The sequence below is a fragment of the Somniosus microcephalus genome, chromosome 1 (genome assembly GCF_052327205.1).
Source record: "Somniosus microcephalus isolate GS21.2 chromosome 1, FLI_Smic_1.0, whole genome shotgun sequence".
NCBI lineage: Eukaryota > Metazoa > Chordata > Chondrichthyes > Squaliformes > Somniosidae > Somniosus > Somniosus microcephalus.
The window spans coordinates 441243478-441261482 of record NC_140987.1 but is presented as its reverse complement, the minus strand read 5'-3'; the positions used below and the strand labels follow the sequence as shown (position 1 = coordinate 441261482).

Here is an 18005-nt window from a genome sequence, read left to right as displayed (position 1 = left end):
GTTGCTGGCAAGGCATTAGGTTCATGCTGCGGAATGATTCTGCTGCTATCTTTACAGGGAGGTACCAGGGAGCTGGGCACTTCCTTGGAGGGAAAGGAGAAGAATTCAGAGGGTGAGTGCACCATGTCGTCCTCACTGCTCAATTTTTTGGAGAGAGGGGGTTGATGGCTGGGTGTGGGGAAATGGTTAGAAATTATGGGTGATTAGAAAAATGAGCAGGTTCTCTATTCCCAGTTCTACACTGCTTAAACAATTATTCCAGAGAGATGCTGTTCTAAAACCCAATGAGTTTTTTTAATATTCCAATTTATACCAGTATTGCTCTATTGGCAAAATTACATTATCAGTTTTGTGCTCGAGGGGCCTTCGCTTTCACGCTGCTCCAGTTTTAGTGTAAATAGGGCTATAAATTCTTGCGTAAGCATGGTCTCCTGTTTTCACAAACACTGCTGCAATGTTAAATATGTTCGCTAATCATTAATGTTTTGGTTGTTGTAACGTATCAAATAGTGATTTTATAGTACTGCACTGAGGTTTGAGAGCGCTTTATAGCCCCGCTCACATTTATGCATAAGTGCTGTAAAACAGTTTGCTTCATGCTGTAATTATGAATCTTCATAACCTATCTCTGATGCATTTCCAATGTTTTGTCGTCTTACACACACGTTGTGGAAATGCGAATATCAGATTGATGTGCATTCTCCTCACAGGTCGTGGGTATGGACACGCCGGACAGCTCGGGCAAACACATCTCCTTCAGTACCAGATGTAAAATAACACTGCGCTTCACTGAAATTAAGGACAGCGATGGCCTTGTGAAGACACTGGAGGGGAAACTGAACTGTGGCGCAGGTGCACAACCCACTTTGGGAAATGACGAGGTAAGGATCTTTGTGAGATTGTAATGTGTATTATTTATAAAAGCAGCCCTGAAATTTGGTGGTGCTGGTTGTTTGAGTTTCAGAACACCTGCTGTGAACTTACGGGACTGCAATTTGTACCCTTCAATCTTCCACAGCAAGTTTCTGACCTAATTATAGTCAGTGAGAGAGTACGTTATTCCTGGGCTGCTTCTCGTGGGTCTCCTCGCATTTGTTTTCAGATTGGCTGAAGCCTGTGAGCAGGTTACCTGCCATTGGTTAGGGATGGCATGCAACATTATAGAGTCTCAAAAAAGGGCAAGGAACAAAATACCTTAAGTCTTGCGTTCAAAATGAATAATATCCTGGAACAGCGATCAAAAAAAAAAAAAAAAAAAGTTGCATGGCAATAACTTTGCACAGTACTCCCCACATTACAACAGTGACTCCACTTCAAAAGTACTTCATTGGCTGTAAAGCGCTTTGAGACGTCCGGTGGTTGTGAAAGGCTCGATATAAATGCAAGTCTTTCTTTCTTTTCACCTATGAAAAATAAACAAAGGAAAGGAAAGGACTTGCATTTATATAGCACCTTTCATGATCTCAGGACGTCCCAAAGCGCTTTACAACAGGTGAAGTGTTTTTGAAGTGTAGCCACTGTTATAATGTAGGAAATGTGGCAACCAAATTGTGCACAGCAAGGTCCCTCAAACAGAAATTAGATAAATGACCAGATGGCAGAGATTTGGCAGATGGAATACAATACTGGAAAGTGTGAGGTTATGCACTTTGGCAGGAAAAATCGTAGAGCAAGTTATTATCTTAATGGCAAGAAACTGGAAAGTACTGAAGTACAAAGGGATCTGGGGGTCCTGGTGCACGAAACTCAAAAGGTTAGTATGCAGGTGCAGCAAGTGATCAAGAAGGCCAATGGAATGTTGGCTTTCATTGCTAGGGGGATAGAATATAAAAATAGGGAGGTATTGCTTCAGTTGTACAAGGTATTGGTGAGACCGCACCTGGAATACTGCGTACAGTTTTGGTGTCCATACTTAAGAAAGGACATACTTGTTCTCGAGTCAGTACAAAGAAGGTTCACTCGGTTAATCCCGGGGATGAGGGGATGGACATATGAGGAGAGGTTGAGTAGATTGGGACTCTACTCATTGGAGTTCAGAAGAATGAGAGGCGATCTTATTGAAACATATAAGATTGTGAAGGGGTTGGATCGGGTGGATGCAGGGAAGATGTTCCCGATGATGGGTGAAACTAGAACTAGGGGGCATAGTCTTAGAATAAGGGGCTGCTCGTTCAAAACTGAGATGAGGAGGAACTACTTCACTCAGGGTGGTAGGTCCATGGAACATGCTGCCCCAAAAAGCTGTAGAAGCTACATCATTACATAAATTTAAAACAGAAATAGACAGTTTCCTAGAAGTAAAGGGAATTAAGGGTTACGGGGAGCGGGCAGGAATTTGGACATGAGTCTAGGTTCGGATCGGTCATGGCCCTGTGGGTAGCGGAGCGGGCCAAGGGGCTGTGTAGCCTGATCCTGCTCCTATTTCGTGTGTCTAATTCTGTTAGATGCAGGAGATGGTTCTGTGATAGTGCATTGGCAGTTAGGATCAGATCAGCCATGATCTTATTGAATGGCGGAGCAGGCTCGAGGGGCCGATTGGCCGACTCCTCCTATTTCTTATGTTCTTATATGCTTTAGTGACGTTGGTTGAGGGATAAATATTGGCCAGGACACCTAGAGAACTCCCCTGCTCCTCTTCGAAATAGTGCCATGGAATCTTTTATGTCCCTGAGGGGGCAGATGGGACCTTGGTTTAAGAACATTAGAACATAAGAAATAGGAGCAGGAATAGGCCACTTGGCCCCTCGAGCCTGCTCTGCCATTCAATAAGATCATGGCTGATCTTGGGCTCAAAGCCACTTCCCTGCCCGCTCCCCAGAACCCTTCACTCCCTTATCTCATCCAAAAGATAGCACTTCTAACACGGTAGCACTCCCTTAGTACTGCACTGGCATGTCGGCCTGGATTATGTGCTCAAATCGCTGACGAAGGTCTTGAACCCACGATCTGCTGATTTTGAGGCGAGAGTGCTACCACTGCGCCAAGGGCAATGCCCAAACATTGGGTTCCTAATTTTCATTGGAAGCATTGGGTTTGAACCCAGAGAGTTGAATCAAATTCTACATTTCCTGTGTGGTAAAACTTAATAATTATATGGTACTACTATGCCTCTAGAGTCTTGTAGCTCCAATGGGGGAAAGAAAATGGAGAGCTACCATCTGGCTCATAACTAATGGAGTTGTGAGTTGGTGCTTAAACCAACTTGCATTAAAGGTGCATCTTATAACATTTCTGTTAACCGTAAACATGCTTTACATGTCCATGCAGCTTTCACAGTTCCAACTATAAAGAGTGTATTTGTTGTCTGTCTTAAAATTCTGTCAATGCACAGCTGCTAGTAATACTGTGCTACTGATTGTTACACATTGTTGTGTAACAATCAGGAAAAAAATATTTTTATGTAATATATTGGATGCCACTAAATGACATGTGGAAAGTGGCCTACTAATCAGCAACCCTATAATTTTTATTTGTCAAATAAAAATAATTCCCATTGACTAGAATAGGAAAATTAAATCCTTATCTGTGTAATTTTGCGGAGCATGGGTGTAATTAAATGGGAAATGATTTTGAACATAAAGCATGGATGAGATGAGCCTATCTTGCCTATCAAACACGTTCCTTCTGCAGACAATGTACAGCCCGCTCTCTCTCGGACAACCCGATCTGACCCAGGGTGCATCTTTGTCTTATTTCTTGGCAGGAATCATGTCCAAAGAGTTCTCTGGAAAACAGCACCTCCTTTGGGCACGATGGTCCTTCACCTTCATCTACTGGTGATCAGCAGAGCGCACTGCTTAAAGAAAGCAGCAAAACAGTCAATACTGAAGCATTGATGAGAGTCTTTCACCCACAAGATGCCGAAAATCTGGATTCAAAAATGGTAAATAACACTTCATTCCCTAGTGCATTAAAATTTGCTATGCATTTTATGGATAGTTTGTTGTATCTTTTCTATTGTGGGCTTTGGTGAAATAGGTAAATATGTCCGGGTTAATTATGGTTTGTTGGCTTGCCGGTTTAACTTGTTAGGGTGTCATATAGTATACTCCTTATGATATATTCCTGAAATCCTGGACTGACACATCACTGCACCCAGTTAGGCTTAAAAAAAACCCTCGAGGTTACTGCTATTTCTTGTGACATTGGCAATTTTATTTTAAAAATATGTTCCAAATTCAGGATGGGTAGTACTGTGGATTAGTTTTGGGGTTTGGGTTTGATTCCTGTCCAGATTGATAGGATTGAAGTGTCCTCTCGCTGCTGTCTGTACAACTAATCTATAAAACCAGTTGGGTAAGTCTCGACTGAGCTCCCGGTGGCTGTGAGCCAACAGCAAAAAGCTGCCCATAATGTTGCACAAATTGTCATGTGGGAGTATGGGGGTGGCTGATGTGCAAAATGGAAGAATTCACACACGTGCAGCAGAGGGTACATTTCTGAGGTTGAGGTTAGGACACATTGTACAAGCAAAATAAAAGGAGTTTCTCTGCTCCTGATAATTTGAAGCTTTCAGCACTAAAACATGGAATCGTCCAAAAATTTGAATTAAGTAACATATAAAAGTGGAAATTAACTGATCAAAACATTGCCAAAATTGACTGAATTAAGAGCTTGATGCTGACACATCAGGGGAATAAATGTTCCATTCCCTGGCATTGACATCTCTCCCTTTGTTTCACCTGCATTCACCAGAGTTGTCAAATGAAGATGCGTATTAAGTGGGGTCTGAAGAGAAAATGCTATGTTTATTGGGCCGTATTTTCCGATTGGAGGCTCCCTGCGTGCGGAGGCCTCTGATCTGGAAAAAACCTTCGCACTTACCTGAGGGCTCCCGAGGTGCGTATAGTTCCGATCCTGGGCCTCTCCAACTCCAAGTGCGCAGGGCCAACGTATCCCAGAGGCGCATGCGGAGCCAATCAAAGAAGGGAATCTCCCTTCATACACTTGACAGATAGATTTGTCAAATATATGAATGGAGATCACCCCAAAAACACTAAAACATTAAATACATTTTAAAAAATCACATTTTTAAAATAGTTGAAATTACAATAAATTAAACATTTTAAACAAAAATTTAATTTTTTTGAAAAAATAATTCGTTTTTTATGGGGCTAAAAATAAACTTACCTTTTTTTAAAGTATTTTTAAATGATAAATGAGTGAAAACATTTTTTTAAACTTTCTTTCAAATCTTAAGCTGGTAAAAGCAGGCCTTATGCCTGCTTTTACCAGGCTTAAGATTTCTAAGGGTTTTCTGCGGGCGGAAGTGCTCCAGAAAGTGGAATTATCCGCCCGCAGAGGCCCTTCTCCAGGGCAGGCGTCCGATCTGTCAAGAGCATTCTTGACAGATCGGAAATGCTGGTTTTCAGCGCATGCCTGAAACCGGCATTTCCGATGTCCCTACGGGTGTGTACACAGTGCGTGTATACCTGTAGGCATCAGAATATCCGGCCCAAAATCTTCTAATGGTTTGCCGTCAGTCAGTTGATGTTACTACCTCAGTACAGGCATGAACACATTCAATATCTGTCCATTCAATTTAAATCTAGATCTACCTTGTACAACCAACATTTCTAATTTCATATTTCTAATACCAAATTTCAAAAAATATAATTGTCCAGTGGAACAACACATTGGGTGTTAGAATTGTGTACCATGGAGAAATAGGAATTATGTTTGTGCCTGCTGTTCTCAGAGAATTGCTGTTCTCAGCCAGGTAATCTGGGAAGTGGAGGCCATCCAGGACCCTCCTTCACCTCCCAGCCCGCACAACAAAAGAAAATAAGTAGCCTTGGGCTGATTATGGTGCTTAGTGCTTCATTGTATGATTTTAGATGTATTCGAATCTCTAGGCATTAGTACTTAACGTGCTGTGTTTTTTTTTGTGCAAATTTTGCAATGAGATGGATTTTTAAAAAATAACTTATAATTTCCCGTTGATGCCACTGGATTGGTATTGTAAACTGATCTGGTGATGCCACACAAGAATACATGATTTAAATGACAATGAAGTAATTTTAACCTGTATAATATGTGGGGAGGCCATCTTGGCAGTGCCAAAAAAAAGCTCCAGTTAAAAAGTGAATAGGCATCGTGTCATCAACGTTTGGGTAGAATGCATCATTGGCATGCAGTGTTTGATGTACCAGTGGGATACAGCATTGAGGGTTGCACATGGGCTGAGAGGTGCTACTGAACAGCCCCGAGCACTTCACAGGAAGGGAAACCAAATCTGAGATAACAGAAAAAGCTGGAAATACTCAGCAGGCCAGGGCAACATCCGTGGAGAGAGAAACACAGTTAACGTTTCAGGTCGAAACCCTTCGTCAGAACTGAGGGGGAAAAAAAAGCAGGAAGTGAAACAGATGAAAAATCAAGGTGGGGGCTGGGAAAAGGGGGAGCAAATCTGAGCTTGTCAAACCCAGTTAATTTCATGCACCCTTAAACTGCTGGTTGAGTAGCAGAATTTGTAGATGGCTGGGAATGAGTCGTCTGTCTGTCCCTTTTTAGGATCCTGAAAGGAAGTGTGGTATTTTTTGTCCCATGCTTTAGAATTACTGACCCTTGTTGAATGCTGCTACTGTGGATTGTGGCCGTTCCTTCACGCTCGATTATAGGCTCTTGGCCCAAATTAAAAATGTTCCCCGTGATTTTTTTGGGTGTGCTGCCCATTCACAGTTTTGCGCATAACTTCAACATAGGAAAAGCTGGTCTTGGGCTGTGCTGGACTGGCAGAGAGCTATGTGGCTTATAGGGAGCGTTGCCTATACTACGGGTATATTTTCTAGTTTCTTCGTGACACGTGATGCACTAGTTCTTATTGTTTGCGGGGGTTACTGAAGGGGAATCAACATATTTGCAGTAAACAACTCCAATATTTACAATAATACAAATTGAACAATGTGGTGTGAAAGATTGAAACTTGAAATTGGAAAACTCATCTCAAAAAATGTCTGAGTTCTTGTGTCAATTCTGCACTGGTTGAAACTTCAGAATCTTGCTGGCTTAAACATTGTCCTTTAATGTTTTGGACTATTGATCTCAGTAGTGGAATGCTGGGTCCTAAACAATTTATTTGGGTGACTTCATTGTGTGTCTTTGCATAAAAGTGGTCTTGATACAAATCCAGTGCAGGAAACTTTCGATTTACCGGCACCTAAATAACCGGAAATCTCGGTTAACCGGCAAAATTCAGGAGTAGGTTCAGGTAAGTTTTATTACTTGCCTTCCTCCATCTGTTGCTGTGCAAGGGTGTGGCTGCAGCTGTTGCTAAGCTACAGAGACGCTTGGAACTTTTGGCCATTGTTCTGAACCTGTTGCTAAGCAACAGGGTTTGTTGCTTTATACGGAGCTCTCAGCTCCTTATCTTTTACTATAGCTTTCGGTTATCTGGAATTTTTGATGAACCGGCACCACGTTGGTGCCGGATAAAAAAAGGTTTCCTGTTATATGTTAAATTAATAAGTTCAAATAGCCAATAAATTGACATGGCAGATTGACCATGTGTAAATAGTGTTTTTATAATAGCAGTCCCGCTATATAAATGTAATGCAGATCTTGTGTGGATTACTTGGCACTGTCAGGCAGTATGTATTTGGTGTTGGGTGCTGCCTAATGTCAGAGGCAAGTCTGTAACTTGGTGTTATTGCATTTCGAGTGTGTTGAGCCAGACTTGCTCTGGGTGCCAGTATAAATGACTAACATATTTGACTTTGCTTTTAAAGGCATGATTCTGACACAAAAGCATTTGGAGTAAGTGAATAGGCAAGACGTGCTCTTTATTTCAGCTTATTAGTAATGTAACTTTATCATATTAGCTCATTCTGTCTGCTTGCTATCCTGAATTTTATCTCTGCAACCTTAAGACCTTCCAGTTTAATGGTGTGCAGGCTGCATCGATTACAGGATGAGGCCACAAGAACACTGACTAATTATAGCTTGTTCAGATTTCCGTTGTATAAGATTCAGAATAATAAATTAACTTGATCCTCTGATACAGATTATTATTGCAGTTTCTTCAAAAGATACAACGGAAGAGTGCAAAATGGCTTTGTATTGTAGAACATTAGTTAGCAACATTAGTTAACTGAAATGATAAATATTTGGAGTATGATGATGAAACATGTATAATTTTAATAAACGGTGTTGAAAAATATTTGGGTACGGTTAATCAAATTTTTAATGCTCGTGTCAAATCATCCTTTCACTGCAGACTAAGTGCATAAGAGAACCATTCCATCCTCTGTACTTGTGTCCAGGAAAAAAAAATCTTCATGTTTTGTGTTTAACTAACTTGATCGAGTTTTTTGATGAGGTAACAGAGGGGGTTGATGAGGGCAATGTGGTTGACGTGGTGTACATGGACTTCCAAAAGACGTTTGATAAAGTGCCGCATAATAGGCTTACCAGCAAAGTTGAAGCCCATGGAATAAAAGGGACAGTGGCAGCATGGATAAGAAATTGGCTAAGTGACAGGAAACAGTAGTGGTGAACGGTTGTTTTTCGGACTGGAGGAAGGTATACAGTGGTGTTCCCCAGGGATCTGTACTGGGACCATTGCTTTTCTTGATATATATTAATGACTTGGGAGTACAGGGCACAATTTCAAAATTTGCAGATGAGACAGAACTTGGCGGTATAGTGAACAGTGAGGAGGATAGCGATAGACTTCAAGAAGACATAGACAGGCTGATGAAGCGGGCGGACACGTGGCAGATGAAATTTAACGCAGAAAAATGCGAAGTGATACATTTTGGTAGGAAGAACGAGGAGAGGCAATATAAACTCAAGGGTACAATCCTAAAGGGGGTGCATGAACAGAGACCTGTGGGTATATGTGCATACATTGTTGAAGGTGGTAGGGCAGGTTGGGAAAAGCAGTTAAAAAACCATATGGGGTACTGGGCTTCATAAATAGAGGCATAGAGTACAAAAGCAAGGAAGTTATGATGAGCCTTTATAAAACACTGGTTCGGCCTCAACTGGAGTATTGTGTCCAATTCTGGGCACCGCACTTTAGGAAGGACGTGAAGGCCTTAGAGAGGGTGCAGAAAAGATTTACGAGAATGATTCCAGGGATGAGGGATTTCAGTTATGTGGATGGACTGGAGAAGCTGGGGTTGTTCTCAGAGTAGAGAAGGCTGAGAGGAGATTTGATAGAGGTGTTCAAAATCATGAGGGGTCGAGACAGTAGATAGAGAAACTGTTCCCATTGGCGGAAGGGTCGAGAACAAGAGGACACAGATTCAAGGTGATTGGCAAACAAAACAAAGGGGACGTGAGGAAAAAGTTTATTACGCAGCGAGTGGTTAGGACCTGGAATGCACTGCCTGAAAGGGTGGTGGAAGCAGACTTGATCATGGCTTTCAAAAAGGAATTGGATAAGTATCTGAGGGTAAAAAATTTCAGGCCTATGGGGAACGGGCGGGAGAGTGGGACTAGCTGAAGTGCTCTTGCAGAGAGCCGGCACGGGCCGGACAGCGGCCTTCTGTGCTGATTCATGGATAGATAACATCTAGGCTGATGTATAATTTACATAGTGTATCATGTACCATACCATAGCATGCTTTTATTTGCTTATGGGATGTGGGCGTCGCTGGCAAGGCCAGCATTTATTGCCCATGTCTAGTTGCCCTTGAGAAGATGGTGGTGAGCCACCGCTGCAGTCTGTGTGGTGAAGGTCCTCCCACAGTGCTGTTGGGGTGGGAGTTCCAGGATTTTGACCCAGCGACGATGAAGGATCGGCGATATACTTCTAAGTCAGGATGGTATGTGTCTTGGAGGTGGTGGTGTTCCCATGCGCCTGCTGCCCTTGTCCTTCTAGGTGGAGGAGGTCGTGGGTTTGGGAGGTGCTGCTGAAGAAGCCATGGCGAGTTGCTGCAGTGCAGCCACGGTACGCCGGTGGTGGAGGGAGTGCATGTTTAAGGTGGTGGATGGGGTACCAATCAAACGGGCTGCTTTGTTCTGGATGGTGTCGAGCTTCTTGAGTGTTGGAGCTGCACTCATCCAGGCAAGTGGAGAGTATTCATCACACTCCTTACTTGTGCCTTGTAGATGGTGGAAAGGCTTTGGGGAGTCAGGAGGTGAGACACTCACCGCAGAATACCTAGCCTCTGACCTGCTCTTGTTGCCACAGTATTTATGTGGCTGGTCCAGTTAAGTTTCTGGTTACTGGTGACCCCCCAGGATGTTGATAGTGGGGAATTCGGCAATGGTAATGCCATTGAATGTCAAGGAGAGGTGGTTAGACTCTCGCTTGTTGGAGATAGTCATTGCTTGGCACTTCTGTGGCGCGAATGTTACCTGCCACTTATCAGCCCAAGTCTGAATGTCGTCCAGGTCTTGTTGCATGTGGGCATGGACTGCTTCATTACCTGTGAAGTTGTGAATGGCGCTGAATACTGTGCAGTCATCAGTGAACATCCCCATTTCTGACCTTATGTTGGAGGGAAGTTCATTGATGAAGCAGCTGAAGATGGTTGGGGCTAGGACACTGCCCTGAGGAACTCCTGCAGCGATGTCCTGGGGCTGTGATGATTGAGCTTCAACTACCACAACCATCTTCCTTTGTGCTAGGTATGACTCCAGTTGTATGCAGAAAAATACTTTGTTCCATTACCAATATAAAAATGTATAGGGTCTTATTTGAGAACGAGCTGATTCTAAATTGTTGCTTTGTGACTTGCAGTTGAAAGAAAAGATGAAGGTGCAATCATGGAACATTCATTTTGTGGAATATGGTCATGGAGTTTGTATGTTTCGCACTAAAAAGACTCGCGATCTGGTAATCAGAGGAATTCCAGAAGCCTTAAGAGGAGAACTTTGGCTACTGTTCTCAGGTGTGTATTGTTAATTGTGTGATTATGGAAAATAATCTTTTGAAACACTTTTAGTTTAGTAACTCAAAGAAACTTTCAGGAATGAACAGAAAGTGCACCTCAATTTTTAATAAAGTGCAGAGAATGCTTACACAAGTGTTTTCAATCATATACATGTAGATAAATCTAATTTACAAAATTGCATTCTTTTCATTAGTGTAGTCCATTCCATCTTTTTAACTCTTTAGGGAGTCAACGGGGTGGGAGTTTTAACGGGCAAAAACGGGTGGGTTGGGGTTGGGTGCGTAGTTAAATTAGAGAAAAGTGAAGCGCGACCACAACCCGGCGACTTCCAGGTTTAACTGAGGCGCGTTTGGCTGTGTGCGAGTAATCTCGCCAGAGTTGGCGCGAACATTAAGCCAGGAGGGTGGGCAATTAAGACACCATTTAAGATGATATAATTGCATGCAAGTGAGGGCCTCTTAACATGAATTTAACTTGCCTTTGGATTTAATGCCCCCAGCACAGGCTTTGGGAAACGGAGAAAAAAAAATTAAATGAGGTCTTGCTGTTAAATTGGGTAGGACCTTCGAGTTGCCCGCATTTCTGGGTTTCCTGGCCGCTCCAACCCCTGCGCCTCCCCATAAATATCGGGGTCAACATTTCTCAAATTCTCTAGTGATGCCCTCCCTCCTTGAATGCAATACATTGTTTTTGTTCCTGACCAAACTATGGAAATCTAGTAGACAAGAGCTTGTGGTGGAGATGATTTGTTTTGATCATTCTAACCATAAGTTCCAGTGTGTGGTTTGTTGAGAACACAATTACTTTTGGATAAATCCTTCTATAAGAATTTTATGTTTTTACAGGAACCTGTTTCAGCTAACACGATTTTGTATTTTTTTTAATAAAAAGCAATCCTTTTCAAATCAACCAAATAAAATGAATGAGAGCATAAGCAAAATGTAAAATTTCATTTCAGATGAATTCCTTGTGCTGTGAAGGTGTACCTAATTTGTGCTACCTTGCTCATCATGGTCCACTGCAGCGCAACAGCATAAGGTTTGTGTGTCTTGTCAACCCATAGGTGCAAATAATGACATGGCTGCTCATCCTGGTTATTATACCGAGTTGGTGGAAAGGTCTATGGGTACCTGTTCTTTGGCTACTGATGAGATAGAACGTGATCTGCATCGCTCACTGCCTGAACATCCAGCATTCCAGAGTGATACGGGCATCTCTGCGCTGAGGAGAGTTCTCACAGCCTACGCGTCCAGGAACCCTAAAATAGGCTACTGTCAGGTTGGAGCTGCTACCTACCTTACTGCCAAGTAGTTCAGTAATGCTTTATCATTTGGAATTCTAACCTTTTCATTCAAGGGGTTCTTTTGTAGCATCAAGGCAACCGTATGCAAAGCCAGCTTTGAACTTCATTCTGCAAAAATTTAGGCTGTGCCTGGAATAAAATTCTTGTGGGTAGAAATCTCAGTGGCTGAAGAACAATCAAGGGGAGGAAATTCATGACCTTAGTTTAAATTTTTCTCATCTTCAAGATTCTTTTCCTGGCTAAGGCATCACTCTGAAATAGGTTGAGAAATAAATTTGTTTGTCCTGATTGGATATCCAAGCTGGTTGATACTCCCACTTTACTGTGTGTGTATTCATGTCATTTATTTTAGGTAAGCGGGGTCCCTTTAGGATTGTACCCTTTAGTTTATATTTCCTTTCCTTATTCTTTCTACCAAAATGTATCCCTTCGCACTTTCTGCATTCAATTTCATTTGCCAAGTGTCCGCCCATTCCACCAGCCTGTCTGTCCTCTTGAAGTCTATCACTATCATTGCCCCTGGCAATGGAAGTTCAGAACCAAGTCAACCCTCTGTGGCAGACTCATTAATCTGATACCTGAACCAGGCAGGTCCGCAGTACTCCAGGGCACTGTTGATGATTGATCAGCCAGCCTTGCTTCACTAATGCAACTTTGAGGGGCGATTAGACCTAGCTGAGATTCTGCACACTCTGCTGCAGGTAACTCTACAAGCCAGTGTCCTATTGGTAGGTCGTACTTGGCTAGGCATGCAGCAGGAAGTTTTACCAGTGCTCTATTAGTAAGTTGCGCAGTTTCAGCCGTGCATACGTGTGGGTCCCTAAGCCTGGGTTCTGGCAACAGTGCCGAAGTTGTTTGCACTTGAGTAAGCGGGGTGGGTCCTTATGGGGAGCGTGTGCGCACTCCATATCCAGCAAACTGAAATTCTGCAGACTTCTCAGTAGCTTTGTTTGGAGACTCTTAAATATGATGCTGGGTTTCCTCATGTCTGATACCTGCTTGAAAAAACGTTTTCATCGCATTTTACATTCGTTTCTGTGCAAAATCAATGTTTTCTATAGTACAACACTGGAAGTAATACATTATTAATTATCCTAATTCGCAAACGGGTAGGGCAGTGTAGTGGCTATGGTACTGGAGTAGCAACTGGTTGTGAGTTAACTCTCCTCGTGGCAAGTTGTGAAATTGAATTTGATAAATCTGGTAATTTGTGGGTTAATTGTTGTCAAAAAACGAGTTCACTAATCCCTTCAGTAGAGCAGCCTACACAGGACTCCAGTCCCATTTAAATTGGTGGACTCTTAATGACCTTTTGAAGTGGCCCAGCAAACCACTTGGTTGGAAATAATCGCTACAAAGTTCAACAATAAAGAAAAAAACAGATTGCCATCAGCAATGACCCAGGTATCATATCAGGACTAGACTTGGCCAATCTCGGCCTAGTTGGCCCAGCAATGTCCTCTGGTAACTGGTGTCACACAATCCAATCAAGCAACACCTTGACATGGTCAGAGTTACAGAATTATATCCACCTGCGAACTTCCCAGACTCTTCCCCGCTCTCTTTCCCCCCCCACCCCGCAACAAACCCTGACTATGTCCTGTTCCATTAGCACAATCATTAGTCAGGTTTCATTTACTGCTCGAAAGGCCTATGTAAAATGCATTTCTTTGTTTTTGTAGATGAACAGGTTACATTGATGATTGCAATTTATTTATTGTGTGTACAAGGAAACTCTTTGGTATCCGGCACCGACGGGACCGGGATGGTGCCGGTTGATTAAAAATTCCGGATGACGGAGAGGGTTATCTACCGAGGCTATTTTTAACAAACAAAAATAAAAAAATCAAGAAATGTGCAGTATACAGTAAATGGTGGATCGGAAGAGACTACCGGCAGCGCGGGAGAGTCAGACTCCTGTTATTGAGGTGTTCGGACTTCCGACAGCGCCAAGAAGCCGAGTAGTGGCAGTTGGGAGAACTACCCCCACTGACTAACTCGGCTACCGCGGGAGACTCGGACTCGGCAACATTGCCGGTTATTGAGGTGTTGTTTTCGGAGTGAGAATTTTGCCGGTTAATAGAGAATTCTGGATATTTAGGTGCTGCAAGAGTTTCCTGTAATGTAATATCAGTTTGACATCTTTTCTTTTCTTCCAACTTTACCTGCTTAGGCGATGAACATTTTGACGTCTGTTTTACTGCTTTATGCTAAAGAAGAAGAAGCCTTCTGGTTACTGGTTGCTGTGTGTGAAAGGATGCTGCCAGATTACTTCAATCGCCGAATAATTGGTAAGGCTTTAAGAATGAATGTGTATATAAGGTTTATTTAGGGCTCCCAAATGGAAATGCACGTCAGGGAATCGGCACTGCAGTGTCGAAGCCCTATTTCCATACTGTAATCTCGGCCAACAAGGCTCTGTGGTGTGAACACTGGTTTATTGATATATAATTTTACTGTGCATTAAATCTTAAAATGATAAATGCTCAGTGTGAGTGGCCTGATATTGTCGGTCAGTATAACTAAGACTGTTTTATTTGTAAGGTCTCTCACTAGTTGCTCTGGAGCATTCTTGACATAAATTTATGCTAGCCGTTGTCACTTGTTCATTGGTACATTTTGCACTGGAGAGCATTTTCGAAGTTTGCTGGCCATCTAGTGGTGATTACAAGGTATTGAATCATTGCAAATACATTGCTCCAGAATTAAGGAGACAGGTTTTTCAAAAGGTTTGCATCAGCCCAATTTATGGTTAGCACCACTGAAATAGAAGGTGGTCGGGGACATTGGGAGGGGGGAGACCTCTCATTTATGCAGAAAACTCTTCCAATCTCATTTTCCAAGTTAAGCTATTTTATGTTCCTGGGTTAAGCAGTCGCGACCCTGTTCAACATTAAAACAAGAAATAGGAGCAGGAGGAGGCCATTCGGCCCTTTGAGCCTGCTCTGCCATTCAATAAGATCATGGCTGATGACCTACCTCAACTCCACTTTCCCGCCCAATCTACCTATCCCTTGATTCCCTTAGAATGCAAAAACCTGTCGATCTCTGCCTTGAATATACTCAACGACTGAACACCCCCAGCCTTCTACGATAAAGAATTCCAAAGATTCACCACCCTCTGAGTGAAGAAATTTCTCCTCATCTCGGTCCTAAATGGCCGACCCCTTATTCTGAGACTGTGACGCCTGGTTCGAGAACAGGAAGTTGATGCTGCAGGCGTGGGGCAAAGTCAGGTCCACGTAATTAGTTAAACAGAGTTGGCGAGAAAAGGCAGGCTGCTAGATACTGCCCTTTCAACATTAGGGGCTGGGTCCAGATCCAACCCAGACTGATGGGATGAAAGCCCCCTCTCTCTGGGAGCTGGGAGATTCCTGTGCTAAAAATGCTTTGCCAGTTGCAACTCCGTTATAGTGCGACAAAATTCCGTCCTCACTAAGGTAGGCCGTAAGGATTTGCTGGTGTTGTAAGGATGTCTCGGAGTGGCTGCAGGACATTCTGGAGGGGGAGGGTGAACAGCCAGTTGTCGTGGTGCATGTAGGTACCAACGATATAGGTAAAAAAGAACGAGGTCCCAAAAGCTGAATATAAGGAGTTAGGAGGTAAATTAAAAAATAGGACCTCAAAGGTAGTAATCTCAGGATTGCTACCAGTGCCATGTGCTAGTCAGAGTAGAAATAGAAGGATATTTCAGATGAATACGTGGCTAGAGGAATGGTGCAACGGGGAGGGATTCAAATTCCTGGGACATTGGAACCGGTTCTGGGGGAGGTGGGACCAGTACAAACTGGACGGTTTGCACCTGGGCAGGACTCGGACTGATGTCCTAGGGGGAGTGTTTGCTAGTGCTGTTGGGGAGGGTTTAAACTAAAATGGCAGGGGGTTGGGAACCTGTGCAGGGAGACAGAGGAAAGGGAACCAAGGATAGAAGCAAAAGACAGGAAGGAGAAAAGCAAAAGTGGAAGGCAGAGAAATCAAGGATGTAAATCGAACAGGGCCACAGTAAATAATAATTCTAAAAGGACAAAGAGTTTATTAAAAAAAAAAAAAAAAAAACAAGCCTGAAGGCTTTGTGTCTTAATGTGAGGAGCATTTGTAATAAGGTGGATGAATTAGCTGCACAAATGGATGTAAACGGATATATGATTGGGATTATGGAGACATGGCTCCAGGGTGACCAAATCTGCCAATTCAACATCCAGGGGTATTCAATATTCAGGAAGGACAGGCAAAAAGGAAAGGGAGGTGAGGTAGCATTGCTGGTTAAAGAGGAGATTAACGCAATAGTGAGGAAGGATATTGGCTCTGATGATGTGGAATCTGTATGGGTAGAGCTGAGAAATACCATGGGGCAGAAAACGTTAGTGGGAGTGGTATACAGACCTCCAAACAGTAATGCTGAGGTCGGGGATGGCATTAAACGGGAAATTAGAGACGCGTGCAATAAGGGCACAGCAGTTATCATGGGTGACTTCAATCTACATATGGATTGGGCTAACCAAATTAGTAACAATACTGTGGAGGAGGAATTCCAAGAGTGTATGGTTTCCTGGACCAATATGTCGAGGAACCAATTAGAGATCAGGCCATCTTAGACTGGGTATTATTTAATGAGAGAGGATTAATTAGCAATGTTGTTGTGCGAGGCCCCTTGGGGAGGAGCGATCATAATATGATAGAATTCTTCATTAAGATGGAGAGTGAAGTAGTTGACTCGGAGACTAAGGTCCTGAATTTAAATAAAGGAAACTACGATGCTATGAGGCTCGAGTTGGGGAGCGTTACTTGAAGGGTTGACGGTGGATAGGCAATGGCAAACATTTAAAGATCGCATGGATGAACGACCGAATTTGTTCATCCCTGTTTGGCATAAAAATAAAACAGAAAAGGTGACTCAACCGTGGCTAACGAGGGAAATTAGGGATAGCATAAGATCCAAGGAGAGGACATATAAATTGGCCAGAAAAAGCAGCAAACCTGAGGATTGGGAGCAGTTTAGGATTCAGCAAAGGAGGCCAGAGGGATTAATTAAGAGGGGGAAAATAGAATGAGAGTAAGCTTGCAGGGAACATAAAAACTGACCGTAAAAGCTTCTATAGATATGTGAAGAGAAAAAGATTGGTGAAGTCAAGCGTAGGTCCCTTGCAGTCAGAATCAGGGGAATTTATAATGGGGAATAAAGAAATGGCAGCCCAATTAAATACATACATTGGTTCTGTCTTCACAAAGGAGGACCCAAATAACCTCCCAGAGATGTTGGGAAACATGGGGTCTAATGAGAGGGAGGAATTGAATGAAATCAGTATTTGTAGGGAAAGGGTGTTGGGGAAATTGACGGGATTGAAGGCCGATAAATCCCCAGGGCCTGATAATCTCCCTCTGGCCTTCTACCCTCTCTAGATCTTTTCATTGCTAACTGCCGACGTGACATCGGCTGTCTCCATTTCTCTGCTCCCCTCACGCACTCCAACTTAACTCCCTCTGAACTTGCAGCACTCCATTCTCTCCAATCCAACCCGAACATTATCATTAAATCTGCTGATAAGGGCGGAGCTGTTGTTGTTTGGCGAACCGACCTCTACCGTGCAGAAGCTGAACAACAACTCTCCAACACCACCTCCTACCTCCGCCTGGACCATGACCCCACTAGCAAACATCAAGCCATTGTTTCCAAGTGTGTCACTGACCTCATCTCCTCCGGAGATCTTCCCTCCATGGCCGCCAACCTCATAGTCCCCCCAACCCCGCACAGCCCGCTTCTACCTCCTTCCCAAGATCCACAAACAGGACTGCCCTGGTAGACCCATCGTTTCAGCCTGTTCTTGCCCCACGGAACTTATCTCTTCCTATCTCGACTC

The 18005-nt window shown here is 43.2% G+C and overlaps 1 protein-coding gene across 2 annotated transcripts in view; it reads left to right on the top strand.

Moving 5' to 3' along the window:
• tbc1d8b (TBC1 domain family member 8B) overlaps positions 1 to 18005 on the top strand; it is a 97110-nt gene that overhangs the window by 29403 nt on the left and 49702 nt on the right. For both annotated transcript variants that reach the window (XM_086001720.1, XM_086001710.1), the window contains 5 exons: positions 711 to 881; positions 3704 to 3883; positions 10691 to 10841; positions 11908 to 12122; positions 14321 to 14438. In XM_086001720.1, coding sequence (XP_085857846.1) covers positions 711 to 881; positions 3704 to 3883; positions 10691 to 10841; positions 11908 to 12122; positions 14321 to 14438 — 835 coding nt within the window. The remainder of the gene's footprint in view (positions 1 to 710; positions 882 to 3703; positions 3884 to 10690; positions 10842 to 11907; positions 12123 to 14320; positions 14439 to 18005) is intronic.